The sequence below is a fragment of the Stegodyphus dumicola genome, chromosome 3 (assembly GCF_044657685.1).
Source record: "Stegodyphus dumicola isolate Sdum_Otavi_A_Nest chromosome 3, ASM4465768v1".
NCBI classification, from domain to species: Eukaryota; Metazoa; Arthropoda; class Arachnida; order Araneae; family Eresidae; genus Stegodyphus; species Stegodyphus dumicola.
The window spans coordinates 83,205,210-83,228,469 of NC_140770.1; the positions used below are offsets into that span (position 1 = coordinate 83,205,210).

Genomic DNA, 23,260 nt, shown 5'->3' on the forward strand with positions numbered 1-23,260 from the left:
AGGATTGTATAATTCATTATTTGTAGCTTAAAATAGAATATTGGCAATGCATTTTTAACCTTGCTACACACTTCAATTATGACATCAGAATCTATCTGTATTTATATATTAGGTAAGCTTTTATTTTACAAATACCTTTTTCTATTAAAATTCTTAGCCTGTTTGGGCAAGAGTTAGCTGAAAGGATTATATCGAGGACCAGGTGTTAACCTGAAAGGATTTCCTTGCTTGTCTTGGGTCATGACAAGTTTTGTTGTGTGAGGTCTGTTGACTATCTTATACGGTGGAAATCCGTAATTACTCAGTAATAAAACGGGTTGTTTTTTCTCCAGAATGTATGGATTTACAGAGTCTTCTTTTATCTTGGTTACTGGTGGAAGTACTTGGACTGTCTTCCGTAGAGAATTTCTGGGTGGCAAGGCGATTACTTTGGTTCCATCAGTACAAGGCATAGGCCAAGGTTTTATAGCTGTCTTGGCATAACATTCCTCTTCCCTAAAATTAAATGTTATCGTTAATATAGATAAACTCTGTTTTATTTTTTTTGATTGATTCACAGATTATTTTAAAATTTCCCATGTCGAAAGACGTCACGAATTGTTGAATAATCAAAGCTAGTACTTTTACATATATAGTGTTAAGTAAATTAATAGTATTCAATTCGATTTCTTGTTTATAATGTTTGAAATTAAAGTTTATTATCCTTGCACTAGATGTGAAATCAGAACATGTCTTTCTCATAAACTGTAGGCTGCAGAAGTACAATTCTTCGAATATTTTTGATCAACTCTGAACGGGAACATGGTTATAAAATATTTACAGGACACCCTTTTGCATATATGTATATGCTTTTCGGTAATTTCGTTTGAGACAAGTTATAATACACTGATTTTAATTTAAATTCATCAAATGAAGAATGGAATAAATTTGCTGACTGAAAATTGCTGATATTTAAGTAACTTCATAAAACAAATAGAAATAAGAACTGAGATTTATGCTTAAAAGCAACCGCAGATATAATATAAAGGATGACGTAATTTGATTTTTGTTACCGTGAATAAATGTGCTTGAGAAATTTGAATTTTAGGCGTCGCACTTGTGGCATTATATTTTAGTTTTACAAGCAAATTTGATTTTAATTTACATCTTTCATCTTGCCTCATTTCATCATGGCTGCCGCTCATTCCAAAGAATTATGCAGGTTTGAGTGGCAACCAGTTTAGTATGAGGTTAGAGGAGCAACATGTTACCGCATGCGTGTTTAGATCAACATTAGCTGATGTACATCTTGCTTAGTTATTTGTGAAAGCCGCTGCTCGCGAAGGATTAAGAATTTGACATTTAGCCTAACTGTTGAGTTAATATTTTGAGTAGCTGTTAGCCGTCGATTTGTCATTTGTAGTCTCTCTTGGAAATTATTAGGTATTCTAATTACAATGACTTTTAAATTTTAACTCTTCTTCATAGCCAGGGTCCAGGCTACTGGTAACCTTGTTTTATAATATTTTTATTTTAACCCTTAAAAAAAAGTAAAATATATTTAAGTTAGATAGATACCTGTGCTTGTTTGTTTTTGGAAAGTATTAAGTTAATAGTGATAATTCAAAAGCTTTTGCCTAACATTCGAAAGTTTTTAGCTAACATTTGAAGGATAGGATTTGAACTTGAGTAGTTAAGAAATAAAGAAAGTCCTATATAAATGCTGCACTATTTATATTTCTTTTATAGTTCATTCAGTGCACGCTGTCTGGATAACATTTTGGATAGTCAGAAGCTGTGACATTTGGCTTGAATTGTAAATAAGATCGTATATACATATGTGTGCGTGTGTGTGTGTGTATGTGTGTATACGTGTATATTAAAGGTGTGCATTCTGTGATGGGCATTTCATATGTTGGAATTAATAACTTCTAGTCATACTTAATTTTTGAACCTTCGGGAAAATTTCTTTTTCAGGAAGGGGGTCATATCAAGTTGGAATTACGGTTCTTTCAATTAAAAAATAATGAGTACAGAAGGTAGTCCAAACTGTTACTTTTTGAGAGTGTTTGAGGTTATACCATGCGTCTTTGTTGTATCATCTCTCCGTAAGGCACTCACTTCGGAAACCCCATCAATGTTTACCTTGTTTCACGGTAAAGGTGCTAGCACCAGGGTACCTGGGCCAAAGGCCCTACCTCTTATCGAACAATTTGAGTATTTATTAATTTTGCAAGCCATAAAGTGAAAAGTATAATGTAAACAATGATAAAAATTTTGAAGTTGGGAGTGCTACTAGAAATTTAGAAGTGTGCGTGAAACCAGTCGAGAGGTGAAAATGCCAAAGCATCTGGGAAATTGTTGGAGCTGGTGACTTGAAATGCTGTAAGAGAGTTTCTTAATATATGAGAGATAAGGCAGTACAGAAGCATTCGGTGAGATACAAATTGGGAATTAAGTTAATTAAGTAAATACTGTAGATAAAGACGCTGGTAATATAACTGTACTTTTAGGATGGGAAATAAATTTACTGAAATAAGTGGGGTGAGAATCATAAGCTATGGCGATATACAAGAGTGAAAATCAGTAACCAGCCGAGAATATAATAGGTTATTTGTCAAGATACATACATAATAATGCTAACAAGATATAGAATATTTTTTTGGCTTATATATAAGAAACATTATACGCTGGCATTACTTTGCACAAATATTTCTTCAAATAAGTTAAATAATAGGAAATGTTTGTCGAATGGGTTTTCCGTTGATTGAATCTCTGGTATTTCGGCAGAAATTTTCATAATTATATTACTGAGAGTCCTTTGAACAGACTACTTATTTCTTTAAAAAGTGTGAAAACTTCAGCCAGAGAACTCAGTTTGAAGTTGCTATTATTTTTGTTTACATCAGAATTACTTGGTTTTGATGAATGTCCATTAATCTTGCTGCCGTTTTGGGTAATATTTGCATAAGATATGCCACTAGTGAACTGAGAATATTTAGTTTCTATGGACTTCGTAATTGCATTTTTGTCATTATTCGAGTGAAGATTAGCATTGTTTTTGTTAGGTTTTAGGGAACTTGGAACAACCTCTGAAATTGGCGGTAAGTCCTTCTTCCAAACAGATGCAGCACTTTACTACATCAAGTCTCTTAGCTAAGCATTCAGAAGTCTTATGATCGCCAGCGCACTTGACGCAACGCGCTCTGAGTTTGCCAAGTATCCGAATTGTGATTGAAGTGCTGGCAGTTATAACACTGCACAACACTTCCATTCACTTTATATTCGACAAATTCTACACAGAAAAGTAATAAGTATTTGATTCTATAAATTTTTTCTACCCTTGGAACATTTCCTAGTTGGATTTGGAATAGTGGCATGGGCACTTTAGTCTTTAGCCTGTGCATTTGGGGTATTTTCCTCAATTTAGATCCTAAATTAAATAGTTCATCGTGAATGTCATTAATGGGACAACCTATCGGAAGACCTCTTACTTTACTGGTCGTTCATAATTCTTTGTAATGAGGTAGTGATCGACTTTTAGTTGGTCTAAATAATTAGTGATACCTCTGTGATCATCTTCAGTTTTAGGGTTCTCCGCAAACCTTACCTGGGAAGTTTAATTCAGTTTCCTGTCTGATTTTTTTCAGAAATTCTGAGTACTTGATATCGGGCTTAATTTTTGGAGCGAGAACATCAATAATTCCTGTTTCCATAACATTTTCATTATTATCTGTAACATCTTTGGAAGTTACAGTATTTACATCAGTATCAGAAATTGGTGGATTTTTCATTCGTAATCATAATACAATCATCATCCATAACCTTAGTATCAATAGAATTAGCATTATTAATGGGTTTTCCATGGGTCGGAGATATATTATTAGCATGCAAAATACTATTATCAATTTTAACATAATCAGATTGTACTTCACCAAATGCTTTGCACTTATCTTCAAATAATGTGAGTAATCCTTCGCAGATCGCCCTTTTCCTTTTGTAGTGGTTCCATGCCAGCAGGCATTTAAATCCGGTTTGAAAACAGCGAACACACCATCCAGGGTTTGATTTTTAGTACGGATTATGGTCACATAATTCAGAAGTTTCAAATATTCCTTATTATTAATCCTATCTTTTAGGAGTATTTCGTTCCAGTCCTTATCTATTTTTTCGTTCGCGAATTTCACGAGTTCGTTTGGCAGTCCCGCCACGAGGTGACGAGCTCTAGCATCATCCGAGGTTAATGGGGGAAATTCCTTTCCCGCCATTTGAAATAATCCAAGGAAAGCACTTATAAACTCATCACAATTCAAGAAAACACCATCAAAAGCCGAATCCTAAACGAACCTCAATGTTTACCGTTCATTTCGAATAGATATTTCAGATATTAAAATTAAAATAATTTTCTCTCTTATAGTCTTCTTTAAATACATTTTTCTTTTGTTAACAAAAAAAAAAAAAAAAAAAAAAAAAAAAAAAAGCGTAATATAAATTTATACGGCAATATGACAATGACTTGTTTATGTAATCTTGTGAAAAAAGCCCAAAATTTGAAACTTAGAAAAAAATAATGAAAGATAAATGTACGCATTTACGCATTTTAAATGAATCAAAACAAAGTCACCGTCTTATCTAAATGTTTCACTTGCATTATTTTTTCTATTCTGTTAACCCAATAAGCATTTTAAGTAATATAAAATTAGAATTTAATTTTGACTCATTTTAAAATTCAGTTTGTTTCGGGTGTTTTTTTTTTTTTTTTTTTTTTTTTTTTTTTTGAGATATTCTTCTAAGCGGGGCCTATTTTTCATTTATATTATTCGTTATTTTTAATAATCTTACATTACTTCTATTAAAAGCAATCATAGCTTCATTTATGGCATTATCTGCTATTTATTTGAATAAGAAGGAACATTGAGACAATGCTTGAAACAGTAAGATCAAAGCAATCTGAGTTTCATATCACCTGAGTTTCTAAAATGTTTTTGAAGTAAACTTCATAATGATAGCTTTGCAAATATGCATTTTATAGCATCAATAAAAGACACAAAAGCAGTATTATAATGCTTGAAATTAACAACAGTTTAATTATTCATAGCAGTGTGGAAGTCTGTTTGGCAAACATAGTGATACGATTATTACAAGATTTTCCCTGCTTCGTATAACAAACTTTAGCTTGGCAAACCAGTTTTGAGGAAATTATACAAAATAGATTTAAAAATGCATATTAAAATACTAAATTTTAAGTTAGAGAAACACCGACTAGGATTTGTCAGAGAAACATAGACTAGGATTCGAATCCTGACAAGTTTGATGGCTGCAAGAGCGCCTTCTTGTTTTTCGTCATATTAAAATGTATATAGATACAAGTCATTTCCATTTCCATTTCCAGATACAAGTCTTCCACGAAAACATCCCTGTCTTTAGGCAGATAGCCCTCGTGTGCTTTGCTGTATTCAAACAAAAATGTCAGAAAAACATACCAGTAATACAGAGCAGTTTTCCTAAATGAAAATACAAAACTATAGGGCACTGTTAAATTTATCCGTCTGAGGTGAGGTTTCCGTTTCTCTTCAAAATCATTCAGTAACACTTTTTTTAAAGCAAGTGTGAATCAGTATACACCGTATCTACGAAAATCCTATAGTTCAACATAGCAGTTCAATATATTACAATATAGCAAAAATAATTAAATTTTACGCAAATATTGTGCTAATACAATACTTCTCTTTCTTGTCATGGGTGGTATTTGGAATTGCATGAACTTCCCTTTCAGAACCGTCTTCTTTCTTTGCTTCTTTTTCGTCTTCATATGTAAGTGGTTGTCTGCAAATCTCACATCTCTTTGCCATCTGTGAATCTGTTTTAAGATTTTAAGAATATTTTGTTAAGGTTTTTAAAATATATACCTAACATATTACAGTAGCCACAATTTAGTTTCTTTCGTTTTGTTCCAACAAGAACTGTGCTTCTCACACATTTTCAGAATCATCTATTCTTTTAGTCCTTTTTACTTCCTTGTACGAAGTAAAAAGGAAGTATTGTAATCGCGAAAAGTTTCAGGCAGCATATTTCAACGAAAATATCCATTTTGACCGCTATCGAATGCAATTTAACGATGTTTTTGCGTGATATCTGTACTTAAAGACAGAATAAAATACTCTTTTCCTTCAAAAAAATTATAAAACTGCTTTGAAATGAATTCTGAAGAGAATTTTTCGAGGCGTCTGTACGAACGTATGTACGTACGTGCCAGCGTACGTACGTATCTCGCATAACTCAAAAACGAGTAGCCTCAGAACGTTGAAATTTTGTATATAGGACTGCTATAACATGCAGATGTGCACCTCGTATTTTGGTTGCAATCGGACGCAACAAACGTATATAAATATATTTATATATATATATCCACTATATTACCGGCTCAGTAATCTCAGTTTCTTTACTCTTATATGTTTGTAAATTGTACATTTTTTGCTTTAAAAATGATTGAATTATGTTGTTTTTATCTTCCGCTTAAGGATTTTATGCCTTTAGTAAATCTGTGTGCAATATGTTTAGAATTATCAGCAATTTTAAAGTTGTTTAATTGCCGCTAAGAATGTTTTTAATGGCGGTCATTGATGTTTACATTTGAAACAGGAGACTAGTGGATTTGTTGCCAATCTAGAGAAACTTAGCCTCGCAACAACAAAGATAACGCATTCATTTGTTATTGCCAATTAAATCATGCTTAATTCTTTCTGGAATTTTTTCGAGGAAATAAGCGTTTGAGATTTACTTCGTAATTTATAATATAGATATTTTGAGTTTTTATGTATTTTTGCCTTCTCGCGAAGTGAAAACTGAATTAATTGAATGATAAATACTCAATCGTCTGTGAAAAACTGTTTCTTTTTTGTTTTGTTTGCTTAATTTCTTTTATACATAGTTCTAGCTTTATTATAGTATTTGAATAGAACATGTGGCAACGATTAGATAATTCTTTAAATGATATACATTTTGTGCATTCTGAGTTATAATATGAATGAAATATAATACTGTTAAGTGAACCTACCGCCAGAGTGTCGCTATGGTAAACAAAGTGAATTTTAAAGAATGCATTTATTCTATTGTGGTTTATGCGCTGTCGGCGAAGTAGGTTTAATTCAATCTAATAAGTTTAAATAAAATGCAAGAAAAAATGCGTATAATTTAATATTCATTACAAGGAAGTCATGTGGTGTACACATCAGATTTTTTCTCCTTATAATCGAGTTACAAAATCTCTACGTTAATGCAAAATTAACAACATGACAGCAATAAAACGCACTCATCTGGGATTAGATACAAAACCGAAATTCAGGTTTGGATAAATCCCAGAAGACGTTGCACAAAACCAGACGTTGTTTAGTTATCTTAAGCTTTGAAATGCCTTTTTATGATGTAATATTGATTACACCTTTTTAATATTGGATACGACTCTTTCTAGAAACAGGTTACAGTTAGGCTTTAATTGATTTAATGCAGAATGTTTATATGTTTATTGTTTGAAATGTAAATCTTCATGTTTGGAGGGAATTTTAGTTTAATTTTAACGGGTTGAAATGTTAGGTTTGTAACGTTACTACGAGAGTTTTTTTTTTTTTTTTTTTGTATGTTGTGTGCTATTGTTAGCATTTAGCACAACGAATTAACTCTAAAAAATGTGCTATTATGATTTACCAAAAGACTGAAAATATTGAATGAATGATTTACAATTTACTACTTAAATGCTCAAAATAAAGAAAGAATTCCTTAGCTCAAAGAATTCTTTGATGAATATGTCTGATAACGGTGCTTCCTGCAGTATAGATGTGGGGAAAGGCAACGACCATAGTTGATAACACACATTTATTACTATTTACAAATATAGATTATATTAGGATTACAATTAATGATAATGGTATACGAGCGATCGAGCGACGTCTGCTCCGCTCGGCAGCTAATCCTCGTCTTTCTCCGAAGGCGGGAAACACATGCTGACGCAATGCATACGTCACGCAGTAGGAGATTAGGGAATATCATGACATAACGTTTCCCACATTCGGCCATCATGACCGGACAGGCGACCTCGCCTGAAGCAACATAGTATATCATCAAATTAAAAAAATTATTATAATATAGTAACATAGGTATGAAAAAAAAATAATCTGTAGATACAAAGCTGAGGATACTTACACAAATGGAGCAAAAAAATAGTTTAAACACACCACAGCAGTTAACTAAAAATAAAAAGAACATTAGTATGACAAAATGAATTAAAAAGTTGATATGAGGAAAAAAAATATTAGAAAGTTCTCAGGTGTCATCTGTCCAAACACAGGAGGACCTATAATGCTGACAGTTTAATAAAAATTAAGTGATACGTTCAATATTGTTGGACCAGGGTTTCATGTATTCAGCACAAGTAGATGTTTTGGATGGTCCGTCGAAAAATGCACACTTTTCCACATCATATGTGTCATTTTGTTTGAGCCTGGTGACTTTATAAGGTCCGAGAAATTTCTGTTTGAGTTTTAGACCAGGGCCAAACTGAGTTCGTTTGATAGCCACGAGGTCATGAAGTTGAAATTTTTGTGCCTGTTTTCGTCGCAAATTATAAGTACGGCGATTTTCGTCTTGCACTTTAGAGATTTGCTGTTTTGCGTCGTTACGGAGATCGTCACGTTGCTGAATGAATGCAGATTTGATCTCTTCGTCGATTAGAGCAGCGATGTTTATGTCGTTTTGCGATTTCATTTTAGTCCCAAAGAGAAGTTCAAAGGGAGTAGAATTGATGCTACGTTGAAAAGTTGAATTAATAATTTGTTGCACGGCGGGAACATGGCGGTACCATTGCTCAGGGTTGGTTATGGAGAGTTTAGAAAGGACAGCAATAATAATGGAGTTCAAACGCTCAACTTGACCGTTCGATCGTGGGAGGCCAGCTGTAATAAGAACGTGCTTTATTCTCTGTGTGTCACAATAGTTTGCAAATGCAGTGGATTTGAATGCAGGGCCTCGATCAGAGATAATCCGTGAAGGATTTCCGAAGACTGATCTTTGAGATTCCAGCCGACTGATAACTTCATCTGCGTCTGTAGACTTTGTCGGATAAAGCCACACGAATTTAGTAAACGAGTCTATAACTGCCAAAATATGTTTGTATTTCTTTGGTGTGGTGGCAAGGGGACCTAGGTGATCAATATGGTACGTGTGCAAGGGTGCGTCGTCTTTCTCAATGGGGTGCAGTAGTCCATCTTGTTTGCCACGCTTTCGATTATTGAGGATGCATGGGATGCAGTTACGGATATACCGCTCAATTTTTTCTTTCAGATTTGGGATAAAATATTCGTTGTTTAAAAGTTCTTGAGTGCGGATTACGGCGAAGTGGCCTCGTTCGTGAGCTGTTTTTATGACATTTGCCTGCATATCCTCAGGCACCACAAGTAAGTCAATGCCGTTGACGTTTTTGTACAGGAGATTGTCTTTAACGAGAAAGTTATCATACGAAGGCGTCGTTTGAAGGCGTGCTTTAATAGCCGTAATATGCTCGTCGGTTTCTTGTGCTTTGCGAAATTGGAGAAGGACACTGTCTTGGATAGTCATGCAACATGGACTGCGACTGAGGGCATCCACGTGAGCCATCTTTGAGCCGGTACGGTGCTCAATTTCATAGTCAAAATCTTGGGGATATAAAACCCATCGGGCTATTCTCGAATTGAGTTCCTTTTTATTTAAAGTTTGCACAAAAGCGTTACAGTCAGTGATAATTTTAAAATGTGAACCAAGGACGTAAATACGGAACTTTTTTAAAGCTTCAACAATTGCAAGGACTTCGAGTTCATAACTGGTGTATTTACGTTCGTTGTCCGATGTTTTCTTTGACATGTAGTAGACAGGGTGAAAGCTGTTATCGTTCATTGATTTTTGTAGTAGGACTGCCCCCAAACCATCAATGGATGCGTCGGTATGAATTTCGATAGGACTCTTTTGATTAAAAATACTTAAAACTGGTTGTTGAGAAAGCAAATATTTTAATCTGTGAAATGCGGCTTTCTGATCAGCATGAAATTGAAAGGGGGTGTCCTTACGAAGGAGATCACTAAGGAGTTTTGCAATGCTAGAATATGAGGGGAGGAATTTCCTAAAATATCCCGTGAGACCGAGAAAGCGTTGGACGTCTTTCGTACTCTTAGGTTCGGGGTAGTTAATTACAGATTTTGTTTTCGAAGGGGAAGGAAAAAGTTTACCACCTTCGACGATATGTCCAAGAAATTCGATTTTTTTGTGAAGAAATTGACATTTGCGAAAATTAACTTCTAGACCATATTCACTAGCAACTTTGAGTACTTGGTTCAGACGATGAATGGCCTCATTTTCATTTTTGGCGGGAATAACTACATCGTCCATGTAGGGTAAAACATAACCTTTGACAATTAAATCACGAAAAACATAATTTATAAAGCACTGGAATACTGAAGGGCAATTTGAAAGACCAAATGGCATTCGAAGAAACTGGAATTGTCCGTTGTGAGTTACAAAAGCTGTATATGGTTTACTTTCGTCCGCTACTGGCACATGAAAAAATCCGTTACGTAGGTCAAGAGTACTAAAAATTTGCGCGTCTTGAAGTTTATCCAAAATGTCATCAATAAGAGGAAGAGGAAAATGATCCTTAATTAAAAGTCGATTAAGTTTCCTATAATCGATGCAAACACGGGGTGTACCGTCTTTTTTACGCAGCACGAGAACTTGACTGGCATATGGAGATGAACAAGGTTCAATAATTTTAAGTTTCAACCATTCATTTATTTGTTTGTCAACAATTTCCCGTTCAACAAAAGGAAGGCGTCTAGGAGGGTGAAAAATCGGTTTATCATCGGATAGAGTGATATTAAGTTTAATATCTGTCGTCTGTGTTTTATTTGGGACATAAGAATTCAGCAAACGTTCTGCCGCAGCACGAGTTTCATTGGAAACATTTGAACCAATATCAAAAGCTGGAACATCGTCATTTATTGCAAAAATGAAAGATTTAGGAGCAGTTTCAAAGCATTGCTCGAAAGGTTTTGAAAAATATATACCGTCTGGTGTAATAGTTAATTTAGCATTTTTAATTACGTCACAGCCTACAATAAGAGAAAACTGCATAGAATGATTTGGAACAACTCTAATATTAGCCGGAAAGTCCTGATTATCAATATTGATAATGGTTTGAAAATAGCCAATAATAGGAATTTTCGAGAATCCGAAACCAGTTAACACTCCAGAATTATTTGAAAGTGGTGGGGAACCAAGTTGAATCCATGTGTTTTCGTTCAGTAATGTGACCTCACTTCCAGTGTCAATTAATCCAGAAATTGTGCTATTGAGTATAACGACAGTTTTACACATATTACCGTGAGATGTTTGTACTGTATTTACTTCGGCAGGTGGAGTGGAAGTCTCATTTGATGTAGTGGGGCGGCAATCCATAGATTTATGTCCAAAACGACAACAAGTTAGACACTTTGGGCCAAGAGAACGATTAGGACAGGACCGTGAGAGGTGTCCGACCTCATCGCAGTTAAAACAAGTTTGTGGTTTAGTTTTAGATGGACCAGTATTATTAAATTTCGTGTCGTGTTGTTGGTCTGAATTTTTTCGTCCAGTACCACGTCTGGGGCCATTATTCGTATTTTTAAAATTTGATGGATGAGAGATATTTGTATGTCTAGTCGTAACTACAGATTCATAAGTGCGTAGCTTTTCCTTGAATTCAGAATATGATTTTGCACCGTAGAGATTAATTTTATCGGATGGGGTACCTAGTATTCCTTGAATGGTATACTGAATGACAGAAGCCTCGTCGATAACACCGTCACCACGATTCGCAATTTCGCGCATTGCGATAAAATATTGCAAAGAGCTTTCATTCGAGCGCATTTTTCTTCTTTCGAGTTGTTTATGAATTTCAATAGAAGTAATTTTATCGGAGAACTCATTAAGTAATACTGTTTTAAACATGTCGTATGAATTGAGATTCCGTTGTGAAAACAAAAAAGTTTTAGCAGTACCCACAACGAGTCTTTTCGCAAAAACTAATTTTTGCTGGTCGGTAAGATTTGGGAATAATTGGAAATTATCCTCTATATCGTTGAAAAAAGCACGGACTGAATAGGAATCATTGCCTGAAAAGTTTCTGCAAGTGTTTGAAAGATCTCTCAAAATAAACCATAAGTCATGACTCATCTCGCGAATCTCGGTGTTCGCCGTCATATAAACACCGGAGCGACTCGAATTCAAATTTATTACTTCCGCGTCAGAAGAAACAACGCGATTTGGGCTTGGCGCCGTGGAGGGAAGTGAAGAGGGAACAGAAGAACTTAGACCTACAGGCGTCGGTGCACTGTCGGTGTTTGAAATTGAATGATCGTCATCGGATAAAAAACTAACATCTAGGGAACTGTGAAAATCCGTCAGATTAGTGAGGGCATGAAAATTTTTTCACATAAAACATCTTTATTAGTGGAAGCTTCCAAATGCAATAAATTCGCCACTGATATAAAATCTGATAAAGAAAAATCTTTTAATAGAAGTTCTTTATGTTTTGCCAAATCGAAACCGTCCGGGAACGCGGCAAAATTTCGCATTCGCTTTCGCGAAGAATGATCAAAATCGGAATATCCGAGCACGGTATTAAATAATTTAATAACTCGTGTTGTGCCATATCTAAGAGAATTCGCTATCAATGGGATATCACCTAATTTTAGGGCCATAGTTCTTTAAACAGTAAAATAGGACAATATGAAATAGGGTATGTATGAATGAGAATTAAACAGTAGAAACACAGCTTAAAATCGTAATACTAATAAATTATGAACGAATCAGGGGAAAATGGGCTACCTAACGTCGGGGCAGTCCTTATAATCCAATATATATCTTGGCCAATCCAATGTAATCCAAAATCGAATTTCGATTTAACGTCCAAAATCAGAACTTCGGACAAGTAGCATGTAACATCATTCACATATGTCGTCCAGCTTGAAGAATATTAAATCGTCATAAAGGCACGTCTTCATTCACATACGTCGTCTGGCTTGAAGAAGAATATTAAATCGTCATAAAGGCACGTCTTAATTCACATACGTCGTCTAGCTTGAAGAAGAATATTAAATCGTCATAAAGGCACGTCTTGCCTTTGTTAGCTTTCTGAACGTCTTTAGTGATTGCTGGTGTCTAGGGTTCGATTATAACGCATGCACAAAAGGCACGGTCGAGCCCCCAAAATGTGGGGAAAGGCAACGACCATAGTTGATAACACACATTTATTACTATTTACAAATATAGATTATATTAGGATTACAATTAATGATAATGGTATACGAGCGACCGAGCGACGTCTGCTCCGCTCGCCAGCTAATCCTCGTCTTTCTCCGAAGGCGGGAAACACATGCTGACGCAATGCATACGTCACGCAGTAGGAGATTAGGGAATATCATGACATAACGTTTCCCACATAGATGTTATTTTGAATTTGAAATTTTTTACCAGTTGGCACGAAAGAGTAAATAATGCAAGTGGGGTGTATGGAGATTGCAAGTTGTATACATGTCCGATTTGTGAAATGAATATTAAACTGGTAGAGCTAAAAAACTGCGTAAATGGTTTTGAGTAGATATGTAGAGTTATATTAGACGAATGTAAGCATCGAATTCTAAGGTCTGTTCGAAAATATTCGTGTTTACGAAGGGTAGTTTGAGAATGTGCGGCGTTTCTGAGTTACATATACAGTGGTGGCCAAAATTGTGAACACTTTTGGAAATTTTTATGTTTTTGAAATTTGTATGCTTATAGAAAATGTTACGTTTCGCAAAATGCAAACTTGTATATATCATTTTAAAGAAAATTTACTACTGAATTCAATACATAACACAAAATTCAATTATTTGCAATACGAAAAAGTTATATGTACTTTAGTATAAATAAAAAACACAGTTATGAAGTGGTTTGTAATGTCTAGCTTTCCTGGCCAATCGCTATTCTTGTTCTGAGAACCAGTCAAATGTTAGAAACTTTCAGTAGAAGCTGAAATCATGTTTACACTTGAAATAATTCATTATTTTGCTTTGTTCTGTAGAAGGAGAACCTATTTCTTATACACTGCAATTACAAGTAGGAATTTTTGTAAAAATTTTTAATATTTTTATTTTTAATATTTTTAATATTTAATATTTTAATTTTAATATTTAATATTTAATTTTTAAAATTTTTTAATATTTTTAATATTTAGTCAAGAAGGAATGACATCAAATAAAAGATTAGATTGGACACCTAGAAAGACATGTAATATTATTGTGTTACGAGAAAGTGGTCTTTCCTGTGCTGAAATTGCAAGACAGGTGGGTGGTTCAGTGACTACATCTGGAGTCCGAAAGTTTTGTTTACGATATCAGGAGATAAATTCAATAAAAAACAAAGAAGGAAAAGGCCGAAAAACGTGCACCACATCTATTGATGACAGAAGAATAAAAAGACTATGTCTCCAAGATAGAAAAATGTCATCAGCGGCCATCAGAAGTGATCTGAATGATGCTGGTATTTCTGTCAGTTCAAGAACAAACAGGAGATTAACAGATGTTGGACTGAGAGGTTCCACGAAAAAAATTCCACGAAAAAAGCCTTATCTTAATTTTCAGCAACGAAAAAAAAAAAAAAAAAAAAAAAAAGACTACAGTGGGCAAAGGAACACATTAATTGGACAGATGATCAGTGGTCACAAGTTATATGGAGTGATGAAACTAAGATATCGTTATTCGGTAGTGATGGGCGAAAATATGTAGACGTAAAATATGAGAAGAGCTACATCCTGACTGCATTCAAGCATCTGTGAAGAACCCAGTTAGTGTTATGATTTGGTCATGTATGTCAGCAGATGGTATTGGTCGCCTTCATGTCATCGATGGGACACTGAATGCCAGAAAATGCATTGACACTATTCTAGAACCAAAACTTCTACCTTCCATCAGAGATCTCTTTCCCAACAATACTTCGTTTATTTTTCAGCAGGATTCTGCTCCTTGCCACACGGCCAAAATATCGAAAGAGTGGTTTCGTACAAAGAGCATTAAATTGTTGTCATGGCCAGGAAACAGTTCTGACCTCAATCATATCGAAAATTTGTGGCACCGTTTGAAAACTCTTGTCCGAATGAGGCGTCCATCAGATAAAAGAGAACTAATTTAGGCTATAATTGTTTCCTGGTATCATGTAATAACGAAAGAAGAGCTTAAAAGTCTTGTCAGCTCAATGAAACGTCGATGTGAAGCTGTAATCAAAAATAAAGGGTACCCTACTAAGTACTGATAACTCACTGCAGTCATCACTATCTAATGTATATCGATACCTATTATCGTTTAACTTTTTTTGGTATTGCAAACAATTGAATTTTGTGTTTTGTATTAAATTCAGTAATAAATTCTCTTTAAAATGATATATACAATTTTTCATTTTGTGAAACGTAACGTTTTCTATAAGCATACAAAGTTCAAAAACATAAAAATTTCCAAAAGTGTCCACAATTTTGGCCACCACTGTATGTCTATCTATACTGCAGGTTAAGTGCGAGAATGATTTTATAAGATCGGAGTAAGGAATTACTAAAAATATAGTAAATATAGATTGTTTTTGAGGTTCTTGTACTATAAATTTAGTGAATTGCTAAAAATACTGTAAGCAGAGGTTTAGTACTATAACTTGCTGAAATTACTGTTAAGATTGGAAGATTTTTTTTGGCGAAGTATGCATAGAGTTATGCTTGAAGGAGATGGGAATGGCGGGATAGGGGAATTTAATGAACTTAAATTTGTAAGAAAAGATATCATAGGAGGAAATGGAGTCAAAGGGAAATGGGTGTTCGGTTTGCTTGAGAGAGGGACGATTAAACGTGCGTTTTTAGTGTGTTGAAAGCAAGGATACAGAGTTATTGTTAGAAATTATTCACAAAAATGTACTGCCAGAATCGATTATTTTTTTCGACGGCTGAAAAGCTTATAACTACAGCAAACCTAAAGGATATAAGCACCTGAAAGTAAACCACAGCTTATGTTTCAAAGATACGGAAACAGGTGCGCATACAAACAGCATAGAATGGACTTGGGATGCTATTAAAAGGAGTCTCCGTAGTACTTAGCAGGCAACAAAGCAATTTGAATTGTTGCTGGCTGAGTACATGTGGAGAAGCCAGCAGAAGGAAATCAACACCAGCAAGTTAGTGCATATATTTCTGAGTGAGTTTCAGCAACATATTCTACAAAAGAGGAGGACTGAAGGTAAGTTTCGTTAATTATTATTGGCTAAAGTGAAATATTGATACACGCCAAATTTGGCGATTACTTTGTTAGGTAACGATTTTATTCTGGTAGATTTATTTCCGTTCTTGGGTCATTTTTCTGGAAACGTTCATTTCTTTAATAACTCGAATCAGTGGTGAAGTGTGATATTTCTCTCTCAACCACTTGTTCTTTGTTTCTGATTGTTGTCTGTCATTTTTAAAACAGCCTATTTTTAAAAGATTAAAAACTGGAACCTTCTTTTACTTTCATTCCATTGGAGTGTATGTTGAAGTTACAGTTGTTCTAGGGGGATCATGATCATGGCTGATGCACATTGCAATGCCGAGATTGTGCGAGATGCCGAGTTTGTGCAATTCTGTAATTTTTCAAGCGAAAACAAACCGCTGTGTACATGAAGAGAACTACAGTAAGTATCGTATATCATGTGCAATGTTTATATATATTGTTTGTATATTTTTAACTTTTATTGTTTTAATCGTAAATTGTATTTTTGTCATTAGTTTTGTATTTTTAATCCCCTTTTTTATAAGTTGATAATAATTTTTGACTAAAAACAACTCAAAAATTGCAAACTTGTACCAGGTAAGTAAGATTTACATTTTAACACAGAGTGTTTGTAATTACAAATGCATTTGATATTATACTTGCTACTTGAAACATTGCTTATTGTTCCATATTTGTAGCTTTTATTTTCTTATCTTATTTTCCTTATTGTGTGAAATTAGAGAGTTATTAATATATAGAATGCTAATATGCGTATAGAGAATATAATCTCAAGAAACAATGACATGAAAGCTAAGTACTTTTCCGTTATTTGCCTGCCAAGCATTTTTTTAATTGAAAACAAATTCTAGTTATAAGAGTAGTTTAGAGATAGAAATTTAGGTACTACTTTGGTAGACGGTTGGACGATTTTTGGTGATTTACTTTAGCGCAATTGTTGGCGCGGTTTTAACAATCGTCAGCCAACTTGAAAAACGCTGTTTTTACGTAGTTTGCCCACAGTAAAGTATTCGAAACTTTAAAAAAAAAATAAATAAATAAATAAAAAATAAATATTGTTAAAAATAATGGATTAATTTTTGGTTGAAAAGGTTGTTTTTTTAAGATGGCAGGCAAATGTAAATAAATACATTTACTACGAATATAAAATACTAAAGTAAGGTTAAATTATTACTTTCATACAGCAATGAAATAGAATAAAAACACCGCTATAGAAACATTGCGCCAACGTTTAGCTGGATTAAAATATTACTTAAACTGAATATCGAATTAAAAACCACCCTACCAACGTTTAAAAGAATTAAAATATTACTTAAATGCAAATAATTTAAAATAAGTAAATAAGAACGCTTCGTACATTAGAGCTAAAATGAAAGCAATTAGAAGTTTACTGCCAGTAAAAAAGGAGGAATGTCTATGAGTATATAAGGTATTTCTCCCGCCTTCTTAGCGTGCCTTCGTGGTGTAGTGGTCTGCACGCTCGACGCGTATTCGAGAGGTCCGTGGTTCGATTCCCGGCGAGGGCATTGCTCATTTTTCTAGTCTCCTGCTTCAAAAAAAAAAACCCCCTAACGTCTCTAAAACGTATATCGATATCATATAAAAGCGTTTACCCTCTTGATGAAACAAGTCTCTCCTTTCATCTCATGCCTTCAAAATGTTTAGCCTCTAAGGACTGATAAAGGCTCTAAACAAATACTGATGAAATGGATTGAATTGGATTATTAAATTACGGCAAAGCAGGGCTATCTGTCTAAAAGAATGCCTTCGTGAAGAACTTTCTAAGGGAAACAGCTGGCATCCACGTTACACAGGAGATAAGCCACGAAAACGCCCATCCAACCAGTCCTTTGCCGGGATTCAAATCCCAGAGCGAACTACCAGTGCTCAGCGACTTTACCACTCGGCCGCTTGTGAGCCTTTATAAAATGGAAGACGAAAATTTTATTTAAAATGAATGTCAAAAATACCATGTTTTTTTAATATACTTGCAGAATGCTTGAAGAAAAAGAGCAAGCCATTAAGAAGAAAAATAAATTTTTGCATAAAATTTAGTATTTTTTAAAAATTTGAAACTTTTTTTATTCTTATGATATTTGATTCTTGCGATTTCAAAAATAAAATATTTGACTGAAATATGAATACCATTTTAAGAAACTAATATGTAGGATGATAAAATTGTGTAAAAAGCAAAGGGCACAATGATAAAACTGTTTAAAGCAATGCATGCAAGTTAATCTAAGTTAACACGTCGGTTATACATCTCTCTTATTTATATATCTTTTCTGAACGGAACATTGAAAGGTGTGTTAACTGTGCTTTACTGTATTTTCTCTTTTAGTATATGCAGTTTTCAAATCAGTCGTAGTCTGGGTCTCAAAATATTCTTCCGAACGAAACGCAATTCAAATAAATAAAATCAAATTCTGGAAAATTTATATTAATAAATATTTTTAAAATGCTCAGTTCTGAAGAGACAAGGAAACACAAACAATTAAAATACAAGTCTAAAATTTAAAAATTGCCTAAAATAATAACTATGACTAAAAAATATAATATAAAGAAAACTATTTGAAAAAAAAAAAAAAAAAAAAAAAGCAAACGATACACCTTTTATTTAAACTACGCAATTCGAATGAGTATACAGAAATTTTTAAACAGTTATTTGAAAGAAACCATGCAACTTAAACAATTAAAATGAAATTCGAAAAAGAAAAAAATACTTGAAATAATAACAATTATAATTAAAAATATAATATAAAGAAGATTATTTGAAAGAAGGAACGATTGTTACTTTTTTCCGCTCACGCACGGTGTTAAAAGGGAAATGAGAATAAGTTGCCATATATTAAGAAGTTCGTCAAGTGAACAAACTATTCTTAGCGCAAACTGAGAAAAACGCCAGCATAAATTGTTGAATTTCTCTGTAAATTTCTCACCAAATTTTACAAAATTTAATATTTTTAATATTTAGGCATAATTTAAGTAGTAGAATCGAAATATGGAAAAAACATTGGTATGTTATTTCAGAAAAGTTAGAATAGAGCTATATATAAATGCAATATATATTCTAAGTCGCGCTTTCGAGACATGAAGAACGCAATTTGAATTTCGTCAATCGGCCCAGTAGAACGAGAGATATAGAACTGTCCCCCCTTTTTTTTTGCGCAGTGTACCTTACAAACTGTTTATTTTAAGTTAACACGGCAGAATAATTCAATCCTACCATTTATTAGTATTTATTATTTATTAATTTATTAAACAAGTCTCGCATACTCGTATTTTAGACAGCTTGAACATTTTCAAAGAATTTAAGTTTTTTTTATTAATACAAATAAGAACAATTGTTTTTAAAATTTATATCGTAGAACAGTTTACCGATTTCACAAATGATTTTGTTGCTATCCAAAATTCCTTATATATTATAAGTAGACAATATTCATTGCAACATAAAAAGATTTAAGTATTAATGAAAAAAGAAAAATAATTTTTTACAGCAAATGAACATCATGCATAGTTTTCGTTTCACTATTTCTTACACTTCTAAATAACATTATATTCTCTTTGCAATCTTAGTATTCCACACATCAATAACGTGACAAATACCTTATTTTTCACAATAAGGAAAATAAGATAGGGAAATATAAACCACATATTTATAATAATACGCAATGTTTCAATTGAAAAATATAAAATCAAGTGCAATTACGATAACAAACACTATGTAATTGTTTTAATATACAGTGTTTGGTACTATAATTGCATTCGATAAGTAATTTTTGCATTATTCTCTTAATAATGTAAAAATTACTTACCGAATGCAAGTTTGCTATTTTCACCACTTAACTTTTTAATTCAAGATTGTCAAACAATCGTAAGTTGGAAATTATTATCAACGTACAAAAAGTAAACAATGAAAAATCCAATTTAAAACTCAAAAATGACGATTAAAGATTAAAAATACGATAATCATGCATTGCGCATAATATACGATTTTATACTGTGGTTTTTCCCATGTACACAGCTATCTGATTTCTCTTAAAAATTAAGAAAATTTCACAAATTTAGCATCCCGCATAACCTCGGCATTGCGCACATCTTCTTCACTGAGCCATGACACCGTCCCTCTTAGAACAGTTGCAACTTCGACATACATTCCAATGTAATGAAAATAAAAGAAGGTTCCTGTTTTTAACCTTAAAAGATAGGTCATTTTAAAAATAACAGATAACAATGAGAAAGAGAGAAAAATGGCCGAGAGAGAAATATCACAAACTTCACTCATCCCAGTTCTAAACAAAATAACATTTCCAGAAAAATGACCCAACGGCGAAAAAAAGCTATCATAATGCCATTGTCTAATAACGAAATCATTAAACTCGACGTGCATCCAATATTTCACTTTAGCAAATAATAATGAATAAAACTATTGGTCCTAGGCTTCGGCCGAATATATCTGTGTCCGGATCTTAGAAGTGCAAACTGTTTTTCAGTTGCAAATGATGATGCTTGTATCCTTCGGCCTAGAGGTAGCTGAACGCTTTCCATCAGGCGAAAATCACAAATGATTGGAGCAAAATGTTTGCTTTAATTGTTTCTAAAAATGACTAGGTATCCGTGGTTTAACCAGTCTGTCACAGTCTTTTTAGTTATTCTCAACTCAGATCGTATAAAATTATTGCTGTTACCGAAGTACATGTTTGTTGGAAATCGGCCTGTCTCGCAGGATTTGAAATGAAGCGACATATGAAGTCCTTTCCAGAAGTGTCAAGAACTGACGTGAAGAGACAGTTTGTTGTCTTTTGACTCTGGGGCTGTGTTCGCGAATGTGCGATGCAGTAATGTTAAAATTCGATCCCTTTTACTCTATAATTTTTTATGCTATTAATTAAATGTAATTTAATTGTTGAATAGAGATTTCTTGGTGATTTATTTAAATGATTCGAAAGCTGTTAAGCATCGGTTAGAAAAGCATGAAACCTCGATCCTACAATATGCGTAATTCACCAAAACCACACATTCTGAATTTACGCTTCGCAAACCACGAACACATTCGAACAGATCTCGTAAAGATACATCCACATGACTACGTTAGCGACGTAAATCGCATAACAAAACGCACGTCGCCGGCAAAAAGTCATCAAAACGGAGACGCGAGCAAAGTCTGTCTTTAGCCCAGTGTTTCTTAACCTTTCTAGCGAGTCGCACCCCATTGAATCTGAAAAATATATCTCCGCACCCCATTGAAAAATGTGTTTTAATTTTTATAGTCTAGAAAAATACATTTTATGCAAAACTTATTGTTTATTGAAAAACATTGTACATTTTATATAAATACAAAAAATATTATTTTTATTAAGGACTAGTCTGTTGTTTGTTCATTATTATACTGGCGAAGCAAGGTTCCTTTTTTGAGAAACATACGTCATCACTTGCATTTAAGCGATTTCTCGCTTTAGTTTTTATATGCAAAAGCGATGAAAATCACATTTCGCGCAAGTAGGTGGTAGCAAAGGGTAAGAGTAACTGCAGTGCTCTGTTCGCCAACTCTGGATAACGTTGTAACTTTGAACACCAGAATTGTTGCAATTCTAATTGTTTGAATTCCATTTGAACATGTCCACTTGCTCGCATTTCAATAAGTTGATCTTTTTTCAAATAACTATCATCCATCAAATTTAAGTCAAATGGAAATGGATCCAGTATCCATCTCTGAGTTTTGGTGATATTTCCGGTCGAAAAATATCCATTGAATGATTCGCTCAATCGTCTTAAATGTATAACATTGTCGGGTATAATTGTATTCTTTTCATTTTTCCCAATAACAGAATCAAGCAAGGGAAAGTTTTCAAAATTTCCCTTTTCTACTCGACGTATCCAAATTTCTAATTTTGCGATAAATGAAGATAATTTTTCACTAGATATTATTATATTTATACCAAATCCTTGCATTGATAGATTCAATTCATTTAAATGGCTAAATATGTCTGCTAAGTAGGCCAGCCTAAGCATTGCATCATTACTCTCAAAATCTTTTACTAAACAATTTTGACTAGTCAGTAATTGAATAATTTCCTCACGCAATTCAAAAACTCTGTTGAGCATGCGACCCTTAGATAACCATCGTATTTCGGTGTGATATAGGAACACGGTATGATCAGCACCGATTTCTTCGCAAAATGCACGAAAAATGCGATGATTAAGCGCTCGTCCACGGATATATTTTACTACATTTACTGCTGTAGTTAGATGTTGTTTTAAACTTTCTGGCAATGCTTTCGAAGCAAGTGCATGACGATGCAACATGCAATGCGTTATTATAACTTCCGGTAATTCTCTTTCCATGTGTGAAAAAAATCCTGAATTTTTGCCTAACATTGCTGGGGCTCGATCAGTGCATATTGAGCCAATCACATTCATTGCTAATTGATATTTAGTAAAAAAATCTTTGAAGCGATTGAAAACATCAATTCCTCTCGTATTCACCTCCAGTGGCTCACAAAATAGAAATTCTTCTATCACGTCGTTTTCCTTCACATACCTGACAAATACCAAAAGTTGGCTACAATTATCAACATCAGTTGACTCATCCAGTTGCATGCTTATTTTTAGTGGACTGATTTTTATGTCTTCAATTACTTGCATTAAAATATCTTCACCGAGAACTTGTATTCGTGATCGTATAATAGCATTCGATAATGGAATCTGTTGGATTTTTTAATGTGCTTCTGAATCCAAAACTGTTTTAGCAATAATTAAAGCAGAAGGTTTAATCAACTCTTCAGCGATCGTGTGAAGTTTCTTTTCTTTTTTTTGCACATAAATATGCCACTTGATATGACGCTTCTGATAAAGGTTTTTGAATTGCTGGTCCGCACAATTTTAGGATAGTTCCACTGGTATCAAACCGAGCCTTCTTTGACTTCAAGATATTCATGCTA

The 23,260-nt window shown here is 33.8% G+C and overlaps 1 protein-coding gene across 1 annotated transcript in view; it reads right to left on the reverse strand.

The window, feature by feature from the left end:
- Window positions 1-23,260, reverse strand: part of LOC118180380 (uncharacterized) — a 28,333-nt gene continuing 5,073 nt past the window's right edge. Inside the window, exons 2-3 of the mRNA XM_085812352.1 lie at window positions 5,704-5,839; window positions 1-495 (exon numbers count right to left, since the gene is read on the reverse strand). Coding sequence (XP_085668478.1) covers window positions 174-495; window positions 5,704-5,831 — 450 coding nt within the window. The 5' untranslated portion in view covers window positions 5,832-5,839 and the 3' untranslated portion in view covers window positions 1-173. The remainder of the gene's footprint in view (window positions 496-5,703; window positions 5,840-23,260) is intronic.